Raw genomic sequence first — 20,284 nt, 5'->3', positions numbered from 1 at the left:
AGGATTTCACTCACCACTCGGGGTTTCGCCTTCAGGGGTGCAGGGCTCAGCTCCTCGCTGGTCTTCCTCTGCGGCTCTGTGGTGGTCGGGGTGGCTGGAGTGGACCGAGATGCCCCTGACGGAGTCCCCACTGGGGGTGCGGGGAGAGCGTCTGCGCCCCCCTCAGATGAGTTCAGGATGTACTGCTTGGTCACATCCTCCAGGGACGGTGCCTCATCCCCTGCAGGCTGCTTCGGAGGCCGTAAGGGAGCTGGGGCACTGATGCCAACTGCCTGCTGTCTCTGGGAGGGAAGGGCAGCTGAGGGGATGATGGGCACGAAGGTGGCAGGCTCGCTGGCATGCCGCACATGCTTGGGCCTGGCTTTGGGGAGGGGCAACTGGGGCAGGGAGGAGGCAGGGTCGCGGTTCTCCTCGGGGAGCTCGTCGTCCACCTCGCCTTCGGCCTGCTCCTCTGGCTGCTCCTCCAGCTGCTCCGAGTCCTCGCTGAGCTGCTGCTGGGCCGTCCTGTTGCTGCGCTTCCTGGAGCTGCGGCGACTCAAGCGGGGCGACAGCACCTCGGCCAGCTTGGGGTCAAAGGGGAAGTCCGTTTTGGCTTCCCCGTTACGGTCAAGGTGGGAGGGCAAGGCGCGTTCTGACTGGGACCGGTGCCTTCCGCCATGGCGGGACGGGCGCTGCTGTTTATCATCCAGTGCCCACAGCTCGTCCCTCTGCTCCGACAGGATCGGCTCACTGCTGGAGGGAGGTATGGGCTGCTCGAGCTCACAGATGGGTTCACTCGAGTGGGTCTGACTCTCCGCGAGCAGCGTGGTGGGTTCTCCCCGCCTGCTGGGATCGCTGAAACTCTTCTTCTTCACGGCTTTCCCGTTGCCCTTCTCGTCAATGACCTTGTCCATGGCTCCTGGTTCGCGTACAATACTCTCCATCACGGTGCTGTAGTCCCGCAGGCTGTCGCTGCAGACAGAGAGGTCACTGGCTGCACTTCCCGTGCACTCAGACAGGTCTGCCGCAGACGACTCTTGGCGGCTGCCGCTCCCCACTTTGGAGGTGAGGGACCCCAACAGGTTGCTGTCGACGGAGAAGTTGTTGCCGCCATCCTCGACCACGGAACGCCTGCGGTGAGGCATGGGGTCGCTGAGGGAGCGATAGGCCGCCTCCCCATTGGATTCTCCATTGCTGCCATTACTAGAATCTGAGCCATTGTTGCCTGCAGAGGAAAACTTTCTTCGTCTGCGAATAGCACTTGGGGTTGATGGCGCTTCCATCTGATTCTGGTTCATATTTTTAATGCAGCTGGTCTCACTGCCAATAGCTACAGCCTCATACTCAGTTCTTACATTGGGCAGTGGAGGAGATGCAACCTTCTCTTTTGTCATTTCAGGAAGATCCTCCTTATACAGTGCAGACTGATTCCACACAGTCAGTGTCTGACCCAAGAGGTCTTTTCCTGATGATGGAGCACCACTGGGGGCAGCTTCTGACTCTGTAACAATTCCTTCATCTGTCAAACTGGACTCATGTCCAGACAGTTCATCTACAGACTTATCATAGTAGACGTTTTCTTCAGAATGTCCTTTCTGTAGACACTTCTCACTCTCACTGCAGGTCTCCTCCCCTCTACTTTCAATGGCCTTGTTCTGTGCAACTTCACGGTGCCTCTCATTCACCACTCCATCCTCCTTTTTCTTCTCACCCTCAACATTAACCGTTTCCTTACTTTTGGAATCGTCACCTCCAAAGCCAAAATGATCATCATCTTCAACGGCACCCATCTGACAAATGTCCTGTATGACCTGCTGAGCTTCTCGGACGTAACGATCATGGAGAGGGCTGGGCATAGTCTCTTCATATCTATATCCTGTGCAGTCATCACTTTCCACCTCCCTGTCAGACACCACAATCCTCTCTCCATCCCCCTGGCAGTCCAGGCGCTGCTCAGAGGAACTTCTTGAGGCCGGGCTGCTGGGTGAGAAGTGCCGCCCTGCCGTCTTGTCTGAGTAGGTGAAAGACTTGGCCCGCCTCAGTGTTGCAGTGAGGTCTTTTAAAGATGGCCTCCCAGGGTGTGGCCCGTGTGACCTGGAGCCCATTCTGTATACGTTGGAGGCACCTGAGGCTGTCTGGAATCCAGGGCTGACTCCATCTACACCTGCCCCTGGTCCAGCTCGACTCTTTTTCCCCACTTTCAGCCCTGACAAGTCTGTCTTTTTCAGGTAGCTAAGCAGAGACAATGTCTCGGAGGCAATGTCTGGATTGGACATAGACATTCTATTTCTGTCCTTCTCACCACTAAGAGAGTGTTGCAGCGCTTTCTTGTCGGGCGCTCCTGCAGCTGCATCTCCTGGGCTTAAACTGGGAACAACCCTTGGCATGACACGAACAGGGGCGCGAGAAAAATTGTCACAGTGACCAAAGCTGGGTGACCTGTACATGGTGAAATTCCCACGGTATGTTTTACTCATGACAGAAGAGGAGGCACTGGGGGGCTGGTCCTCCTCCTTTAGAGTCTCAGTGCTAGAGTATCGGCTGCTGCTCCTTGATCCGCCTGGGCTGGAGAGAAAGGAGGGGATGTTGACCTTTGACACCCGTGACACCACCGAGACGGGAGAAGTTCCTGATGGAGAAGCAGCTCCGTCCGCTGCCCCTTTGTAGAACCGCCTGAAGCCCTCTTGCTGGACGGTGGAGCCTGGTGAGGCGACACCTCGCTCCCATGCTGCAAAATTTGGCCTTGTTCTTGATCCATCGAACTTCCTGCCCGATTGCTGGGGGTCTAACGACTGCTGATAGCGTTCTAAGTGATCCATCATCATTGGCTGGTCATCACTGTCGTCTGATTCGCCATTGTCTCGACTGCAGCTGCTTTTCTTCTTTTTCCTCAGAGAGCGTCGTCGAATGTTGTCTCGACTGTGGGCTAGTGCTGCTGGGCTGTCCTCCTCGCTCCCAGATGACCTGCCGACGAGCTTGGCCCGGGAGTCATTCTTGCTGCGAGAGAAGTAGGTGCCAATACCTCCGCTGCTGCGCACGTACGGGAGAGTGTTCCTGCCTCCTCCAGTGCTGCTGCTGCGCCCCTCTGAGTCGTACTCCTCCTCACCAGAGCTGAGTCTCCACCGCGCGCTGGACGGTGCCACGGAGGGGGCTGTCTGTGGTCTGAAGGAGCTATGTGAGGAATGTAAACTATCCGGTGGTTGTGGCTGATCTGCCCCCTGTCTCTGCTCCTTCAGCTGCTGCTGAGTGCAGGCCAAGGGTTGGGCCCTCAGAGGGCGAGTCACAGAACTGCTGCGAGGTGGTGGTGCTGGGGGAGAGGGTCTGGGGTCACTGTCCAGTTTCTCTGTCCAGTTTTCACCTCCTCTGCAGGGGCTCTGAACTTTGCAAACGTCAGGCAACTCTTCACTTCTCAGACAGCTGCGACCGCTGGTAAACTCAGACTCGTATGGATGTGTTGTAGTGCCAGAGACAGATTCTATTTTATATCTATCCACTTTTTTACTCAGACCAGCGCTGTACCGCTCTGTGGAGGACAGGCTAATGTCATGGTCAGAGCTGCTGGTGTCTTGCCAAGCTCCTCTTGGCTGCAAGGGTGACTGTCTATCACTGCGGTCAGAATGATAGTTGGTTTCTCTCGAGTTAGAGGAATGCTGATGCTGGTGGCCTGCAGATTTTAAGTCGTCTGCGTCTGAAGACGACCGGTGCTGCTTTCTTTCTCCAAATATTTCCCTAATTTTCGTGACACTTGGCCAGATTGATGAATCAACGTGTTTTGGATCTCCGTGGGCCGAGACAAAGCCTCTATTAGACTTACAAACTGGAGCTCCCGTGATAAAAACATCGTCCTCTGCATTTATGTTTTTATGATTAGTATTGTCAGAGTGACGCGTGATTTGAGAATAATCTCGCTTACCTGCGCCGGAGCCATCCGCAGATTTCCGAGTTAGCCGTCTCTGACTTCTGTCAGAATCCGATCCTGAGACCGATTCTTGTGTTGAATACTTTTCTTCGAGTGATTTCTCAGACAATTGTTCTTCTAAATCCTTGGTAGATGTCGGTAAAAACCCTCTTTCCTCCAATAAAAAATTATGCGCGCAGTCATCTTCCTTGCATTTAGTCCTTGGCAAAGTTGTACTTTTCACAGTCCCAGTGCTGACAAAAGCAGAGCCGTGCGTCAGCCCTCTTTTCGCGCTGAACTTTTCTGAGAGCTGGCGAATGGAGGGTGAAATCGAATGAGGAGTGCCTTTCTTTAACTCTGCGGTCGAGAGGCTGGCTGCTGAGATTTTGGAAACTTTTCTTGACACAGTAACACTAGTACGCGTCGCCGAGGGCTGCGCTTTTTCGGCTGCTGTCTCCAGAGTTGTAGGGGGAAGGGCACCGCTCTCTAAATCTTTTGATATGTGGGGTTGATCTCCGGGTCCAGATCGAATTTTATTAGCACCCCAGCTTTCCAGCTTTTTGAAAGAGACGCTTCGGTATACTTTCCTATGAGTCTCCTTTTCTGCCATTGTGCAGATTCCTTTTCTTTGCCCTCCACTTCTATGTCATTGATAATGTTGACGCCACTCTTTCTTCCGTGGTCGTTTGCCCACCGAAAATTAGGCTACCACAACTCCATTAAGTTTAAGTGGCTGGCAGTACTTGTGAGAACGTATGACGAGGTGAAACTGTTTACACGACAACAATTGAATTAGCTAACGACTAACCCAAGCGAGAAAAAGTGCCCAGTCGCAATCTGACCTTTCATCATGTTTTCCACCTCGATTCCACTCAACCTCCATCCATGCACGCAGAAAGGACTCAAACTTTGGCCAGAAAAGTTCTCCCAACTTGTTCAACTCTGCAGCCCCTCCAGCAGGGATAGAAAAATGCCCATTGTCCTGAAAACTTGCCATGTCCAAAGTACTGTATATTCCACTAAACGCATCCTGGACAGTAAACACTGCCTGATGAAGTGATATTGTTATTTTGACAAAATTAAGTTTTCCGTGACTTTTGTCTTTTTACATGCAAATGCTTAGCGTGGGCGGGACTAAACATGGTAAGGGTAGTCATAGCCCCTCGGGTATGGGGGAGAAAGCTTTTTCTGATGTGAGAAAACTGATACAGAGCAGTAGACAGCCATGGCTATATCTCTCATGCAAACACATTTTCAAGGGATGTCCAGTTTCTTTTCTTAAAGTAAATTAGATTGGTACACGTTCAGCGCTGATTGACATCTGGAAATTGCAAGTTAGTAAACTAATAGGAGTTATTTAGAGCTAGATATACTTTCCACTTAATTTGTGTGTTAAAGCTCAACGTTTTCTCTGCGTACAAACAAGCCATCCATTGTGGCTTTTCTTTGACAGCAAAGTTTTAAGTAGCTCTTTGTTCTTGAGTTATTGCGATGTTCCTTAAGGAATGAAGTAAACAGTGCGCACTCTTGTGGATACAGGCTACTGGTGGCTTGTCCTACTTTTTAGTCAAAGCTCTGGCGTTGCGTGGAGCCTTAATTTTAAAGCTAGAGAATGAAAACAAATACACACCGTAGACATTTTATTTTATTTGTTTTAGAAGCAACATACTTACTTATTTAATGCATTCCACAAACATATTAAGTGAACTGCCAGAAAGGATGGCGACCAATTTCATATTATGTGAGCAATGACAAAGAAGTGGTGCATAGCCTACGGTATGGCTGTTATCAATTTCTAAAAGCGATAGACATCAATACTATCTGTCATACGAGGGTTATCATGAATACAGACAAGCAACAATATTATTATTATTATATTACAAAACACCACAAAACGTCATGTCTAAGAAAATATTTCACAATAAAATACTATACAGGCATTATGGTGGTAACTAGCACTGGTTTCGCACACAGTTGTCACATTCTGGAACACGTTTAGAAGAATAGCATGAAATATCCCACAGACATGACTTAAACAAGCCAGTTAAATGACGCACACAAAAATACACACAGTTACGCACACAAAAATGACATACCAATGCTTGCAACCAACAATTAGCTCATTCGCTGCTGCCATTCAAGTTTCCACATCACATACTCGACTTATTAAATAAATATTTGTAAACATTTTTTTATTGCTCACAAGCCATGCCATAATTTGTTATAGCCTATAGTCATAAGCCGTCATTCCATCATTAAGATTTATGACCTGCATACATCTCAGTTAAATTTAACACTGATGAGTTATGGTTAACATATGGGTATCTCGTTACATTTGGTAATCCAAAGTAGTTCTTCTTTACAACGAGACTGTGATCTACTCATTCGATTACTAAACAATGCAGTTTAAACGGAAATAAGTGCATTACTAGACATTCAAGTACAGATCAAGTTGCTGTGCAACAGGCACCATCTAGTGGTAAAACATTAAAAAACACAACAAAACAATGATGAGAACAAAAAACAGTATTAGTCCTAATAGGGATAGGTAGTTAACAACATTAGGAAACTCCAGTTCATGAAAGAGAGGTTTCTACAGTAATGGAACTGATGCACAATTTAATAAAAAACACAAATCACAGATTCACCTGTATGTAAAGACAAATACATTCCAAATACAGTTCAGGTCATCTAGGACCACAGTAGGTTATTCAAGGTCAGTTATTATAATACTCACAATGTGCAAACAAGCAGTCATCATCATGTGCCATTACTGGTATGACAGCGTGCCATCAAGCAAATGTGAAGCCAAAGCAGTTGGAAGTTAGCCTTAAGTGCATATAGCTCTACAAAATGAAGTTTCTAGTTCTGCTCTGTCCTTTTAATCCAGTGTGATCAATCATCAGTAATCAGCTGTCCACTGTCACAACGCTGTGTCCATGCAGTCCTTAAGAAGGCTGGAGATGAGCAGACAGGGTGGGAGACAGCCTTCACCCTCCCTCCCCCTGTGGGGCGCACACACACACACACACACACACACACACACACACACACACACACACACTCTCCCCTCGCCCCCCCCTCACACAAACGTGCTCTTGTCCCGCAGCGTGGTGATCCTGAGCAGGAGGGAGCGCGTGCTGCGTCGGAACTGCGGCTGCGTGAAGTAGAAGAGGATGGGGTCCAGCACGCTGTTCATGCTGGCGAAGGGCCGCGTGCTCTTGTACACCACGGCGAACAGGTTCCGCACCTGGCAGGGCGCCTGCGGCAGGATGCGCACCAGCAGGTACGCGCTCTTGGTGATGTGGAAGGGCAGGAAGCTGACCACGAACACCAGCACCACGATGACGATCATGCGCGCCGCCTTGCCGCGCTGCTCGCGGCCCGCCTCGCCCGCCCCGCCCGTCCGCCGCTGGCACAGCACGCGCGCCATCAGGCAGTAGCACACCACCACGGCCAGGAAGGGCAGCAGGAAGCCCAGGCCGGTGAGGGCGATGCCGTAGGGGAAGTACTGGCGCGAGCGCTCGGGCGCGCTCAGGTCGTAGCACACGGTGCGGTTGCGCTGCGTGCCCGTGGCGGCGAAGTGGAAGGTGGGCACGCAGAGGAGCGCCACGGCCAGCCACACGCCGGCGCACACCGACCACGCCAGCCGCCGGCCGCCCTGCCGGTGCCAGGTGGCCAGCGGGTGGCAGATGCCCAGGTAGCGCTGGAGGCTGATGCAGGTGAGGAAGAGGATGGAGCCGTGCAGGTTGCTGTAGAACTGGAAGCGCACCAGGCGGCAGGCGAGGTCGCCGAAGGGCCAGTAGTCGCGGCTGGCGTAGTTGAAGATCAGCAGCGGCAGCGAGAGCACGTACAGGAAGTCGGCCACCGCCAGGTTGAGCATGTAGATCTGGCTGCGCGTCAGCGCCTTGCGCGCCCTCCAGATGCGCAGGATGACCACGAAGTTGAGCGGGAGGCCCAGCACGAACACCAGGCTGTAGACGGCGGGGAGCAGGTAGCGCTTGAAGTCCTCATTGTAGGTGCAGGAGGGCAGTATAGCAGACGAAGAGGAGGAGGAGGAGGAGGAGGAGGAGGAGAAGGGGAAAGAAGGAAAGGTCGTGTTTTGGGAGAAGACCTCGTAAGTGAGGGTCTCAGCATCCCCAGAGGCCATCTGTAGGGCAGCTGCGCACTCACATTCTGTAACAGAGGCAAGACACAAAGAATGGACGTAAAGACTTTGTGACAGTGACCGTGGGCTTTATGTCAATACGTGCTCAGCGAAAAGTTAAGAAATGTGCACTTTTTGTCTGATTGCATCAGAAATGAAACTTCTGTTCTTATAATATGGGAAGTGAGACTGATTGTGTCATCCTTATGTGGCCTGCAGTCCCTTTACATGTACTATTGACCATCACACAAGAAACATTTCATTATGCCATATGTGTGTATTTTGCCTTTTCCAAAAGGCCAAGGAAATGTGTCAAAAAGTATTCTTATGCAATCAGTTCCATTCCTGATGCAGACACTGTGCCAAGGAGAAAAGGAGTACATTTTCTCTGAGAGAAAAAAAGAGTATGACCTGACCATGACTGTACTGCCATGTGTATATGATTACATTACGAATATACTGTATACTCCTTGACTGCATGTTGACATTATCTAATCTAATCCCTTTGAACCATCTGCACGTATGACCATTTTCACAAGTAAACATACTGATAATCAGAGAACAGACATTTCTAGGATATGAAGTCTTAACCACTGATGGCAGATTTATGCAAGACGTGTAAGTGCAGTTGGCAAAGAGACAGAGGCCACTCTTCATAAAAGTAATTCACTCTGTGCAGTGCAGTGCAGTGCAGTGCAGTCAGTGCCTGTAGCTCTTATTGGCCATCATCACCCTGGGCTCTTCTATTCAGTCTGATTTCAACTTGGCCAATTCAGACCCACAGGAGTCCAGCCAGTGTGGAGATAAGGGACCCTGAGGAGGGTGTTGTGGGGCCATACCCGCTTGGAAATGCCGGGAGCATGTCAGGAAGTTTCAGGACTGTTGATTGCTTCCTGAGGAGACGGCCAGAGCTCCGAGCAGGAAGCCTGTCCCTTGGCAGATGACCAGGAGAAACCCTCTCAGAGGAGGGGACTGGGAAGGCTGCTATGGATTCACGGACGTCGGTCTCCACCAGAGACGGCTGACAAACCTGAGGAAGATAGCAGAGCCAACTTATGTGACAAGTTTAACACGCGAAACGTGCACACCCTTCCAGAGTCAATAAAACAATCTGCCAAAGAACAAATTTACTTTGAGCTAAGATGTGTGTAGTGTTCAACTGTTGTTACGAACAGAACAGGAACAAGGCTGGTCTTGTTGAGCAGACCTTTATTTGGATGTCAAATATTATGATATCAAACGTTAAAGAGTTACTCAACTTACACACCCCCTCAGTTGATGTTAACAATACTCAATAATAACACCTTTCATAATTTTTTGTTCTAGATTTTCCACGATAATACATGGATGACCAGATGTTACTCATCACTGTTGCATCACTTGAGTTTAAGATCTGTGCTTGACAAGTAGACCCCTCAGGTGAGGCACATGTGTTATGTCGTAACTCACTGCTAACATCTACCTTTAGAAGTCGTCATTGAAAGAATAATACAATGTTCTATTAATCCCATGTTGACAAATAGGTCCAGGATGCCTCTTGACCCTGACATACTAAATGGACACTGGAGTACACAAATCCATGTTGTTAGAGCTGTGTGAGGGCGGCTGTAATCTAATTCCGAGGAGATTTCAGTCTCCCCTTTTCCATCTGTGAAACATCCATTTATCTTACGATTGCCCAAACATTGCAAGTCTTTAGTACTTTGGATAAAAGCATTTGCTATATACAGTATCACTTGCCTGCCTTACCCTACCTTACTACAGCCACCTTACCCTACCGTACCGTACAGTCACCTCTAATCCAGAAACTTACTAACTCTGATATTGAGCCAGAGCTGACACACCTCCCTTTTCACAAGAATTCACTTTGTGTGTGCAACATGAATGTGTGTGTCTGTGTGCGCATGTGAGTGTGTATGTGTGTGTGTGTGTGTGTGTGTGTGTGTGCATTAGATCAATGAAATCCCTCATTCTTGACAGATCTGCAGGGGTTACATGCCTTATGTGTCCAGGCAGGTCCATGGACAGAGGGGGAGCCTGATAGCAGTCATGCGCCGGTGGGGTTGTGAAATGCTGTCTGTGCCTTCTACAGAATCTCACACTCTGACAGGGCTCATCCCATCAGCTTACACTAAAGTTACTAATTAATTCAGCTGGCAACAGCGTTAACACAACATAAAGCTAAATTCAGTTTAATTGAGATACTTCACTGGCAGCCAAAATTAGACTGCTGTGTTTCAAGCAAACAAGTCATTGAGTAATATGTACTGAGGGTGACTAATTATATGTCTCATAGATTCAAGGATACAGTTCACACCTACTAGCACAAACTGGTTCTGGCCAGGCAATCTTTCTGAATATAGTTTACTTCTCTTAAAAACAAGGTGATGTCAGCTGATATGTCTATCTCTGCTGACTATATAGTAGACAACACAATGACCACATATTGTCATTATCACACAACCACAGACAGCTAGCGGGGAGAGTACAATTTTCAGTAGAAGAAATTGCCAATTTTAAATAAAAAATGTGTTAAACTAAATATTACTATACTGTATATCGGTCTCTCACTTACTGTAATTTCCCAAATTAGCTGCAGCTTATACATTGCTTTTGCAAAATTTCTTCAGCTAGGTTACGTAATACACAGAGTCAGTTAGTAAGGTATTAATAGGGTTTTGTTTCTTTTAATTTGCATAAAACACTATATTGCGGCTTATACAGGGGAAATTACTGTATGTTCTGCTAGGTCACGAGTAAACAGGCGAGTCACCCCGCTCCGCATGGCAATTTGTTTTTGCTTGATTGTTTATGATTTAAATAATGGAATGCATTTATTTTGTATATACAGTACTGTATTTCTAAGTTACACTTATTTGCGTTGCGCAAGTACATTTTCTGCTGGTATTAAGTCTATGCTAGAAACATAATCAGTTTGCATCGGGGTATAACGCTGACTACCTTAACATTAACGTCCACTGGTGTGAGTGAATGCTCAGTCAATTTCCCCTGAATAAACAATGGTTGATGATGATGATGGTGCTCCAGCTGTTTTATGTCTGCCGTAGAGTGCTCATCATCATCATTGTGATGCTAAACCTGACTAATGTATTTTCATGAACAACCTCTCATAACCTATGGCATGCTGTTGCAATCTTGGGGGCCACAAAGTTTTCAAGCTATTTTTTTTGCGATATACAGCACGAATACATCAATTTGAGTTCATTTTGACAAACTAACATTCTATGCTGCCGTGTACTTAGTCAAGTCAAGTCAAGTCAAGTCAAGTCAAGACAATTTATTTACATAGCACATTTTATGCAACAGGGTTGACCCAAAGTGCTTTACAAATAATTAAATGATGAAATAATTAAATAAATAGGAATATGAACAGTCAAATGACTTCAAAGTGAAGAGGGAAATAAAGGTATTGTGATTATAGTGTTAATAATGTAAAAAACAACCAAAGGTTAAGATTAAAAAAAGAATGGACTCAAGAAATTAAACTATGGGGAAGATTAACGGGAAAAAGCTATGGAGAAAAGATACATATAAGTTTAAATTAAGATTTAAAACTAAGGTAGCTGGACTTACAGTAATATGGGCAGGAAGACTCCTGCCCATATTAATAGCCAGGAGTGGCCACAGAGAAAGTCCTGTCACCTTTGAGCTCAACCGAGTCCCGCCAACAGCCCACTCCGGATCCATACAATTTCTCCATTGACAACTGGAGTATAAGCCATAAAATCATAACCGTCCATGGTAACTTAAAACCAGCTACAACAGGACTAAACTATTGTACATGCTCACAGACGGCAAAAGTTAATGGGGCATGCCATCAACCTTGTTTTGAGAAAAAAAATTTATTCACGATTTAACAGAAAAGTCAAGTGATTGGTAGAGATTGCCGTTGCCATGGAAAATTTATTCCACTTTCCCCGCGCCTGTTGGCTCACTACTCTCTGGGAATCAAGATGCATACCAGGGCTGTCAGGACCGATGTGTGACCCACAAACACAATTTTCTCATCTTTAAAGAGAAACTATGCAGGATTGGTGATCTCCAGTTTCGTTTTCGCTCGTTTTATGCTTGCATATTTCTCTGCAGAGCTTCCCCGACAGCTTTAGCGTGTATATTTATACATATATAGGCTATATAGTACAGTATAAATATATAAATTGCAAGCGTGGTTCTTCTTGTTCCTTACGCGTCTCAGCCTTCCAGATGTAAACAAGGAGCGATCGCCTCCTGAACAAACTGCAAGGTTGCAATAGCAGATAGGGACACTGGGGGCGGTAGGAAATATTACCATTTTCGATAAAACTGGTCAGTCAAGCATAACAACGATTTCTAAGCGATTTTATGACTATGAAAAAGTTGCATAGGGTCTCTTTAAAGTTGAATTTACTCCATGGAAACGGTAGGAAGTTAATCATCATTAAAGTTGAACCATGTTAAACTATTAACGCTGCAAATGTTCCAAATGTGTGTTAGTTTGTAAAGGCTCATGGGATAGTAGTTCTTTCATTCGGAATTTAAAATATGTACACATTCTTCTACCTTTAGGTGCTGTGTCCACCAAACGCGTTTTTTGCGCCGACGGCGACAATTTTCAATGTAAAGTCTATGTAGGTCAGCGCTCACAGCGCTGAGCGCCCTCGGCGGAAAAAAAAGTCGGCGCCGACCGTTTTTTGTCGCAGCGCTCAGAGCGCTCAAAGTTGAAATCTGTTCAACTTTTAGAACAGCGCCGGGCTCGTCAATGGCACTTCTCGTTATAAACCGTCTCTGCTTTTGGTAACTTAGCAACAATAAACACTTATCAAAGTGCCGAGAGGAGGAGGTTGTGGGCGCTCTGGCTGTAAAAAACGCGTTTGGTGGACACAGCACCTTACCCTTTTTAATTTTTTCTGGTCGTTTTCTTGCTCGAAATGAAATGTTGTACAAGTATCATATGAGTCATAAGTATCACAAGAGTCACGTTGTAGCTGGTTAACGCTGTCAAATGAGGCGCCGAGGCCTTCAAAACTGAAGTGGAAACTGGAGACAAGACACCCAACTTTGGCTGGTAAGCCAGTTGACTACTTCAAAAGACAAGAAAACAAACATCAAGCATGCAGGTTGAGAACTCCTGGCTTTCCCAACATCACCACACCACTAACTTGGTGAACCGGGAAGAAAGCAAAGAAGCGTGTCAGCAAATGAACATATGAATGAATGGTATGGCCATGATATGAGAAATATACTGTGGTCTCTATAATGTTCCTTTGGTAGAGTGCTTTCAGGTTCATCCAAAGGCAGAAGGGCTCATTAGTGTAATATCTGAAAAAGTTATCTACCGGTATCTATGGACTACTATAGGCTGTATGCATTTTTAGACCACTGAACTCTTTACACAGTTGTGTGTAATGGCTCCTATTTCACATTTCCACATACTCATACTATGCTTATTTATGACTATATATAGTCCTTTGCTGCTATCATTTGAGGATACAGCATGTCCTTGAGTTGGAGTATCAAAAGTGTGCATAGTGTGCATACACACGAGAAGGACTTCTTTACGACGCACACAGTCCATCTGTTTCTTACACTTGCACGACGACAACGTTTATCTTGCGTCTCTGGAAGCAGACACGGACAGATTAGTTAATAGGGCCAAATGCTGTCTCCGTAGATAAGAGCATAAGGTCAGCGGCACAGCTGGAGCATGGAGAACAGATCTCTATTATGCGGCTACACAAACAGCAATCACTGTGGCGGGGCGGCCGCGCTTATCGCCACCCAGGCCTATAAAGTGAAGTGCTAGCCAGGTTTCAATCACCGTATCGGCCGGACTCTTTTGTTCGTGTGGCCATAATTAACCACACATTGTCATCTTGCCCAGGATGTGTGTGTTTGTGTGTGCATGTACGTGTGTGTGTGTGTGTGTGTGTGTGTGTCCGTGTCCATGTCCGTGTGTGTGTGCGCCCGTGTGATTGTGTGTGAGAGAGAGAGTGGGAGAGAGAGAGGAAGGCAGAGAGATAGCGAGACAGACAGAGATATAGAGAATAACAGCAATAGAGAGTGCAGTGTGTGTGTGTGTGTGTGTGTGTGTGTGTGTGTGTGTGTGTGTGTGTGTGTGTGTGTGTGTGTGTGTGTGTGTGTGTGTTAGAAAAGAGGTGCATATATGATATTACGCATCAGAAACTGACCTGTGTGAGAATATGCTCTGCCGATCCCGAGAGGTCATAAACAGGTACAGAGCAACACCCCTTCACGTGTGCTACTCCCTGCCAAGAGTGGGCCACATGAAACCAGGACCTTCTTAATATAGAAACCTACTGCCCTCCTGTCATCCCGCCCTGGCTCTCCATGATGACTAGTGAGGAACAGGACACCGCACAGGAGAGACAGAGAGGCCACATCCCGCTGTGGAGATTACAGCCTCTCAGCGCACTATCTCAGCTCCACATGACTCATCCCTGGTACTGGACAGTGGACAGGCTATTGATATACAGTGAGGAGCACATGTATTTGATACCCTGCTAAAACAGGAATATAAAATCATCATTTGACAATTGATCTTAATGCCTTAACTCAAAAAATTAGTACAAATCAAACCGCCAAGGACACCAATTTTCTTTGTGATTGAAGAATGTATCGTAAATAGATAAATGTTTTCCTTAAATGCTAGGGGAAGGAAGTATTTGACCCCCTATGTAACCCTATGGGAATTTAACACATAGGGTTAACATAGGGGCAGGCAGATTTTTATTTTTAAAGGCCAGCTATTTCATGGATCTAGGATATTATGCATCCCGATAAATTTCCCTTGGCCTTTGAAATTAAAATAGCCCCACATCATCACATACCCTTCACCATAGCTAGAGATTGGCATGGTGCTTTTTCCAGTAGGCCTATTAGCCTGTTTGATTTGCATTGAGCTCAATGAGCATCAAACAGGCTAATAGGCCTACTGGAAAAAGCACCATGCCAATCTCTAGCTATGGTGAAAGGTATGTAATGATGTGGGGCTATCTTAATTCCAACGGCCAAGGGAACTTTATCAGGATGCATAATATCCTGAATCCATAAAATAGCTGGCCTTAAAAAATAAAAACCTGCCCGCCCCTATGTTAACCCTATGTGTTGAATTCCCATAGGGTTACATTGGGGGTCAAATACTTACTTCCCCCTAGCATTTAGGAAGAACATTTATTTATTTACGAAACATTCTTCCATCACAAAGAAAATTGGCGTACTTAGCGGTTTTATTTTTACTCAATTTTTGAATTAAGACATTAAGATCAATTGTCAAATGACGATTTTCTATTCCTCTTTTTAGGCAACTTTAGCATGGTATCAAATACATTTTCTCCTCACTGTATGTGCTTCCTTTAAATGTGCACTGCATACCCACACCATGGCCACACTGAGCCCAATTACAAATATGGCCCCACCAATCGAATGGGTTACTCTGATCCTGCATGACAACCCATTTTTGAGGTATTAAAGCTGGTTCTAAAGATTCTTAGAATACAATGGTAAGTTATGATCACAATATCAATCCAGTTTGATGTCAATACATTGGCTGATCTCAACACAGGTAACTTGCATATAGAACAGCACATACAATAACAGAAGAACTTTAAGTCACTTAGGAACTTGCTAATGGGTAATAGCAGAAATGAAACTAGGTACAATCAGTAACCTACATGTTTTAGGCTACATTGTATCTCTATGTATGTGATGAACACAACTCCTTGAATCCTTGAAGTATAAACCAGTCATAACAAGAGTCCTCTGCAACAATCTTTTAAAAACATTCTCTCTTACATAGTACAGCAAAAAGTGCACCCATTCTGCTATTCGGTCAAGAAAATATAGAAAGCATTTGGCTGTATATTGATTTTTACACTTTGAACCCTTCACAAACACCTAACAGTGGGTAAAACAAATCAAAGAATTCACAGCCTATAAATGGACTGTTACTAAATGTGCTGATAGCTGGAAGAATCTGTCACCCTTGTGATACACTGGCATGTGCAGTGAAGATTTAATACGTTTCAATTATTGCTTCTTTGCAACTTTTTAAAACTGTTTACTGTTGATTTTTAACTATTTTTTTTATATTGTGAGTTGCTTTGGACAAAAACGTCTAACAAATTACATAACCATAACCATAAAAAATTAACAATCGACTCAAAAACAAAATACACTACAGATAACAGCACAAAGACAAAATATCAACTCAATCAAACCCTTGTTGAATGTACTACTGTATATTCAAAGTTCAAAGTCAAGATTTTGTTTGGACCTTCCAAAAAGTCTGTATTTGTTTCTGTTCTTTGTTTGCATCAGCAGGATCACTCATTCTCAAGACTTATCTTACTTCCTCTTGTGGCTAACCGAAGGAAACGAGGCTGGTGAGAAGCCATTGTGATCATTTTCTTTCCCCCTTTTTTTTGACATGCACCATGCCTGCTTATCAGTGAAATCATGAAAGTGAAATGTGTGTCTACATATGTGGCTCACAACACCCCATGATCCACTGAGGGACACACTACTCAGAGTGCACATATGAATATTCTTCTCATATCATAGAGAAGAGATGCACAGTGTATTATGCCCATAAGACATGTGTACATATTTGACAACGTGCTTGTTTGATCATGCAGATTGCAATTACCTAATGAACATCAATACAGTGCGAAGTGCTATCTGATGACACCAAAAAACTCAGCAAGTTGATTGAAAGAGCTGGCTCTGTGCTTAGAAGTACAGTTGAGCCCCTAAACTTATAGTTGAGAGAAGGATGCTGCACAAACACCGTAACATTATGGACAACACCTCACATCCACTGGACAAACTACTGGTCAAACAACAGAGTGCTTTCAACTGGAGGTTGTTTCAACTTCGCTGTAACAAGGACCGTTATAGAAAATCATTTCTGCCCACTGCCATAACTATTTACAATAACTTCCCTTTGTGCCGTGAGAGTAGAATCTTATTCAGAAAGACAAGGCACAGCTTATAACCATTTGCACAGAGACTTTATAGGCCTATGCAATTGTATGTTTTACTTGTATATATGTGATATATAATTGCAGCTGTTTCCCCTATGCCTTTGAGGAATTTGGGAATATCTATCTATCTATCTCTATCTATCATCATAAAGAATAATTCATCAATTGAGTGCATTGCGTGCATTGCGTGCATTGCATGGCTCCATTCAAATGGGATATAGGCATATAGCAAGCCTGCTGTACCTCTAAATTGTCATGAAATTATCCTAATGAAACATGCAGCCTACACTGTTTTGCTCATATACTGTACATCTGGTTCAATTATTCTGCAATCTTTGAAGTACTAACAGACGACAAACCAGCACCATTGCCATATGACTTATACTGTACTTCCTTTCATTCATTCATTTATTTATTTATTCAGGGAAAATTGACTGAGCATGAAAACTCTTTTGCAGCAATGCCCTGAGTATAAAAGCAAGCAATAAAATAATAAAAAACATAAAATAGGAACAATAAGCAAGTACAAATTAACCCAAGAGGAACAGCCTTACTTACAAAATAAACATAAATAAATAATAACTAAATAACTTCCTGTGGCTGTACAAGAGCTAAATATCTCAGCTTTGCAAATTCACTGACCAGTGCCGGGAAAGCCCATTAAGTCCATGGCAACCAGAGGGCATTCAAAGAGGCATCACTAAGTCAGTGGAATCTTTAGAGAAAACAGAGTTCATCAGAACTATCCCGAATTCCACAACCAGGGCTCCCTTCTGATCAAACGCAAACAAAGATCAATTCCCAGAAAATGTTTCAGATGCATTCTCATTCATATGGATTGGACCAGGACAAAGGCTCATCTGACACTTCCAAAATTGTGCTGTAAACAATTAAAGCTCTTCTCTGACATACCTGCCTTGTGGTCAAAAGAAACAATTTAACAGTCGAGCTCACAGCCCATGCATGAACAGACAAAGCTAAACGTCAGCACTGACAACATGAGTTATAAACACCAAAGGTATGTGACCATGACTTTAGCTTTGAACTACTGCATGCACATGACCGACATTTGCAACAGCAACTCAGCTACTCAAGTAGGCAATATAGTGTTTTGCATGAGAAAAATGAATGTGTTTTATTTATTTTAAATGTAAAATATATACGACATCAGCAATTATACAAATGAGATAGGGACACGTTTCTTGTTTAAATAAAGGAAAACTGTAAATCACATTGGGAGTTGAGGGAGTGATTGCATGGCGTTCACTAATTTGTCAAACAAAACATTGGCATGGATGTAGCCTATTGAGTAAAATCAAACTAGCCCATGGCAGCATTTTTTAGTTATAAACTCTTTGAGGTAAGTAAACCCTACCGAAATCCTTTCCAAGGTGTATTGCATTGAGACATGTGGCTTCAAAGCATCCACATATTCATAAACAAAACAAGTGTCAACTGAGCCATGATACTGATCCGTGTTGTGCACTGTATGGCAATATAAAGAAAAGGTGCCAGTTAGGCTACTTATAGTAGGACTATATTGTTTCACTACATTTAGATAGAGATTGAAATCAAGATCTCGAACGATATCTTACCTTTCGGGTATTTTGAAGTGAGGTGAGAGGGATTTTCGTTTGTGTTCAGCAGGCGAGTGTCCCGAAACATGCCACACCAATGTCACTCAACGAGTACAAAATTGACTAAATGTCTTTAGAAATAAGACATTTGTGTCACGCTTCCGCAATCGAGTATGCGAAGTAAGCTACTTTACAGTCACGCTGCTTCCTCTAATACTTTTCCTTTGCCTTCGCGCGCCGAAGTCCACGGTCAATTCTCTCTCGCAACACCTCCGACTTCCACGCGGGTCGTCGCAGGCTCGTTTACGCAACACCTCAAGAAGTCTAAGCTTACAGTGCGCGCAGATGCAGACTGATTATAGACACCCACTTGTCACACACTGCCGAGGTGAAGATTTATTGGGTATTTTTTGAATTTCCCTTTCATCCAAATTGAATTCTCCTTGTGTAGGCTCGCATACAGTAGGCTATACGGTGCGTCTTCTATTTTCTTCAGCCACGTAGGCTTACCACAAATTAGGCTACAGTGTTGAGTAATTTATCTTGGAAATGCAATTGCGATATAGAACTAAAGTCCCTCTGTAGCAATATTTAAGTGTATCTTAAATCAAATCAGTCTGATGCCATTGATCGATTTTACGTGATAGAGGGTGTAAATCACTTGAGGAGGATTTCACTGTGTGTGTGTGTGTGTGTGTGTGTGTGTGTGTGTGTGTGTTTACATTGCTACCTGAGTGGCTTAAAGGTCTGATGCAGCTAGTAGGTAATCAGTAGCATAGGTTTCAACAACTCTCTCTGATACTGTTTGCAGTGACAGAGCTAGCCAAATAAACACAAACATATCTCATTCCATATCTGGCTAGCAAAGGAAGCGGGGTGCTCATTCAGAGGCCTTTTGACAGGAGAGAGCTCGTCATTGTAAATCACTGTGGCGGTGACTTATGGGTGACCGTGCGTCATTTGTCTGGGTTCTGGCCAAGCTTCAACATGCACTCTCTTTTTCCTCAATTGGTTTAAATATCATCACCCATAGCTATTCTAACACATGCTGACTTGTGCATAGAAATATTATAGTGGAGGCCACATGCAGATGGTAAGTACCTTTATGAAAGAATAAAAAGAAAGCAGAGAAAGTCTGTGTATTCTAATTAAAAATATGGTGCAAATAATTGTGAACTGGAAGAGGAAGGGAGACCAGTCTGCATGGGGACAGCAGGTTTCTTATCCCCATGTCAATCAGAGGACCCACACAAGAGTGCACCTGCCCATGAACAGAGGGTCGCACAAGCACATACTGTAAGGTGGGCTTAAACTATTTGCAGCAACAACTTTTAAACTATCCACATTCACACTTTCAACTATTTAGTCTACTCTTAAACTATCAACATTAAACTTTGTGTATCAACATCCATTAAGTATCTGTCGTGATTCATTAAAATATGTCTATCAATATTCAACTATCTATCAACATTCATTAAATTATCTGTCTATCATCAAATTGTAAACTATCTACATTCAACTTTTACACTGTCTATATTTTACATGATCAACTTTCATTAAACTGCCACCATGTCTATCCTAGCAACACCCTAATCACCATATCAGTATTATCTGTTTTAGCTATAAATTATATAATTTTGACACTTGACACATGATAGAAAATGGAAGATATTAGGAATAT

At 44.7% G+C, this 20,284-nt stretch overlaps 2 protein-coding genes across 2 annotated transcripts in view; both read right to left on the bottom strand.

Moving 5' to 3' along the window:
• Positions 1–4,955, bottom strand: part of LOC134099296 (rho guanine nucleotide exchange factor 17-like) — a 74,484-nt gene extending 69,529 nt beyond the window's left edge. Inside the window, exon 1 of the mRNA XM_062552093.1 lies at positions 15–4,955. Coding sequence (XP_062408077.1) covers positions 15–4,487 — 4,473 coding nt within the window. The 5' untranslated portion in view covers positions 4,488–4,955. The remainder of the gene's footprint in view (positions 1–14) is intronic.
• A 581-nt stretch (positions 4,956–5,536) lies between these two features.
• Positions 5,537–18,890, bottom strand: LOC134099297 (P2Y purinoceptor 3). Its single transcript, XM_062552094.1, has 3 exons — positions 18,622–18,890; positions 8,864–9,054; positions 5,537–8,053 (listed from the first exon to the last, which is right to left on the bottom strand). The coding sequence occupies exon 3, from the start codon at positions 8,025–8,027 to the stop codon at positions 6,960–6,962; it is 1,068 nt and encodes a 355-aa protein (XP_062408078.1). The 5' UTR covers positions 8,028–8,053; positions 8,864–9,054; positions 18,622–18,890; the 3' UTR covers positions 5,537–6,959.
• Between the last annotated feature and the right edge of the window lie 1,394 nt (positions 18,891–20,284).

The sequence above is a fragment of the Sardina pilchardus genome, chromosome 13 (assembly GCF_963854185.1).
Source record: "Sardina pilchardus chromosome 13, fSarPil1.1, whole genome shotgun sequence".
Taxonomy (NCBI): Eukaryota; Metazoa; Chordata; class Actinopteri; order Clupeiformes; family Clupeidae; genus Sardina; species Sardina pilchardus.
Note: the sequence above shows the minus strand (reverse complement) of the source record. Positions and strands in the feature narration are given on the sequence as shown.

What these genes read in the sequence shown, in the direction of transcription:
- LOC134099297 (XM_062552094.1), bottom strand. Translation starts at nt 8,027, where the DNA reads ATGGCCTCTGGGGATGCTGAGACCCTCACTTACGAGGTCTTCTCCCAA.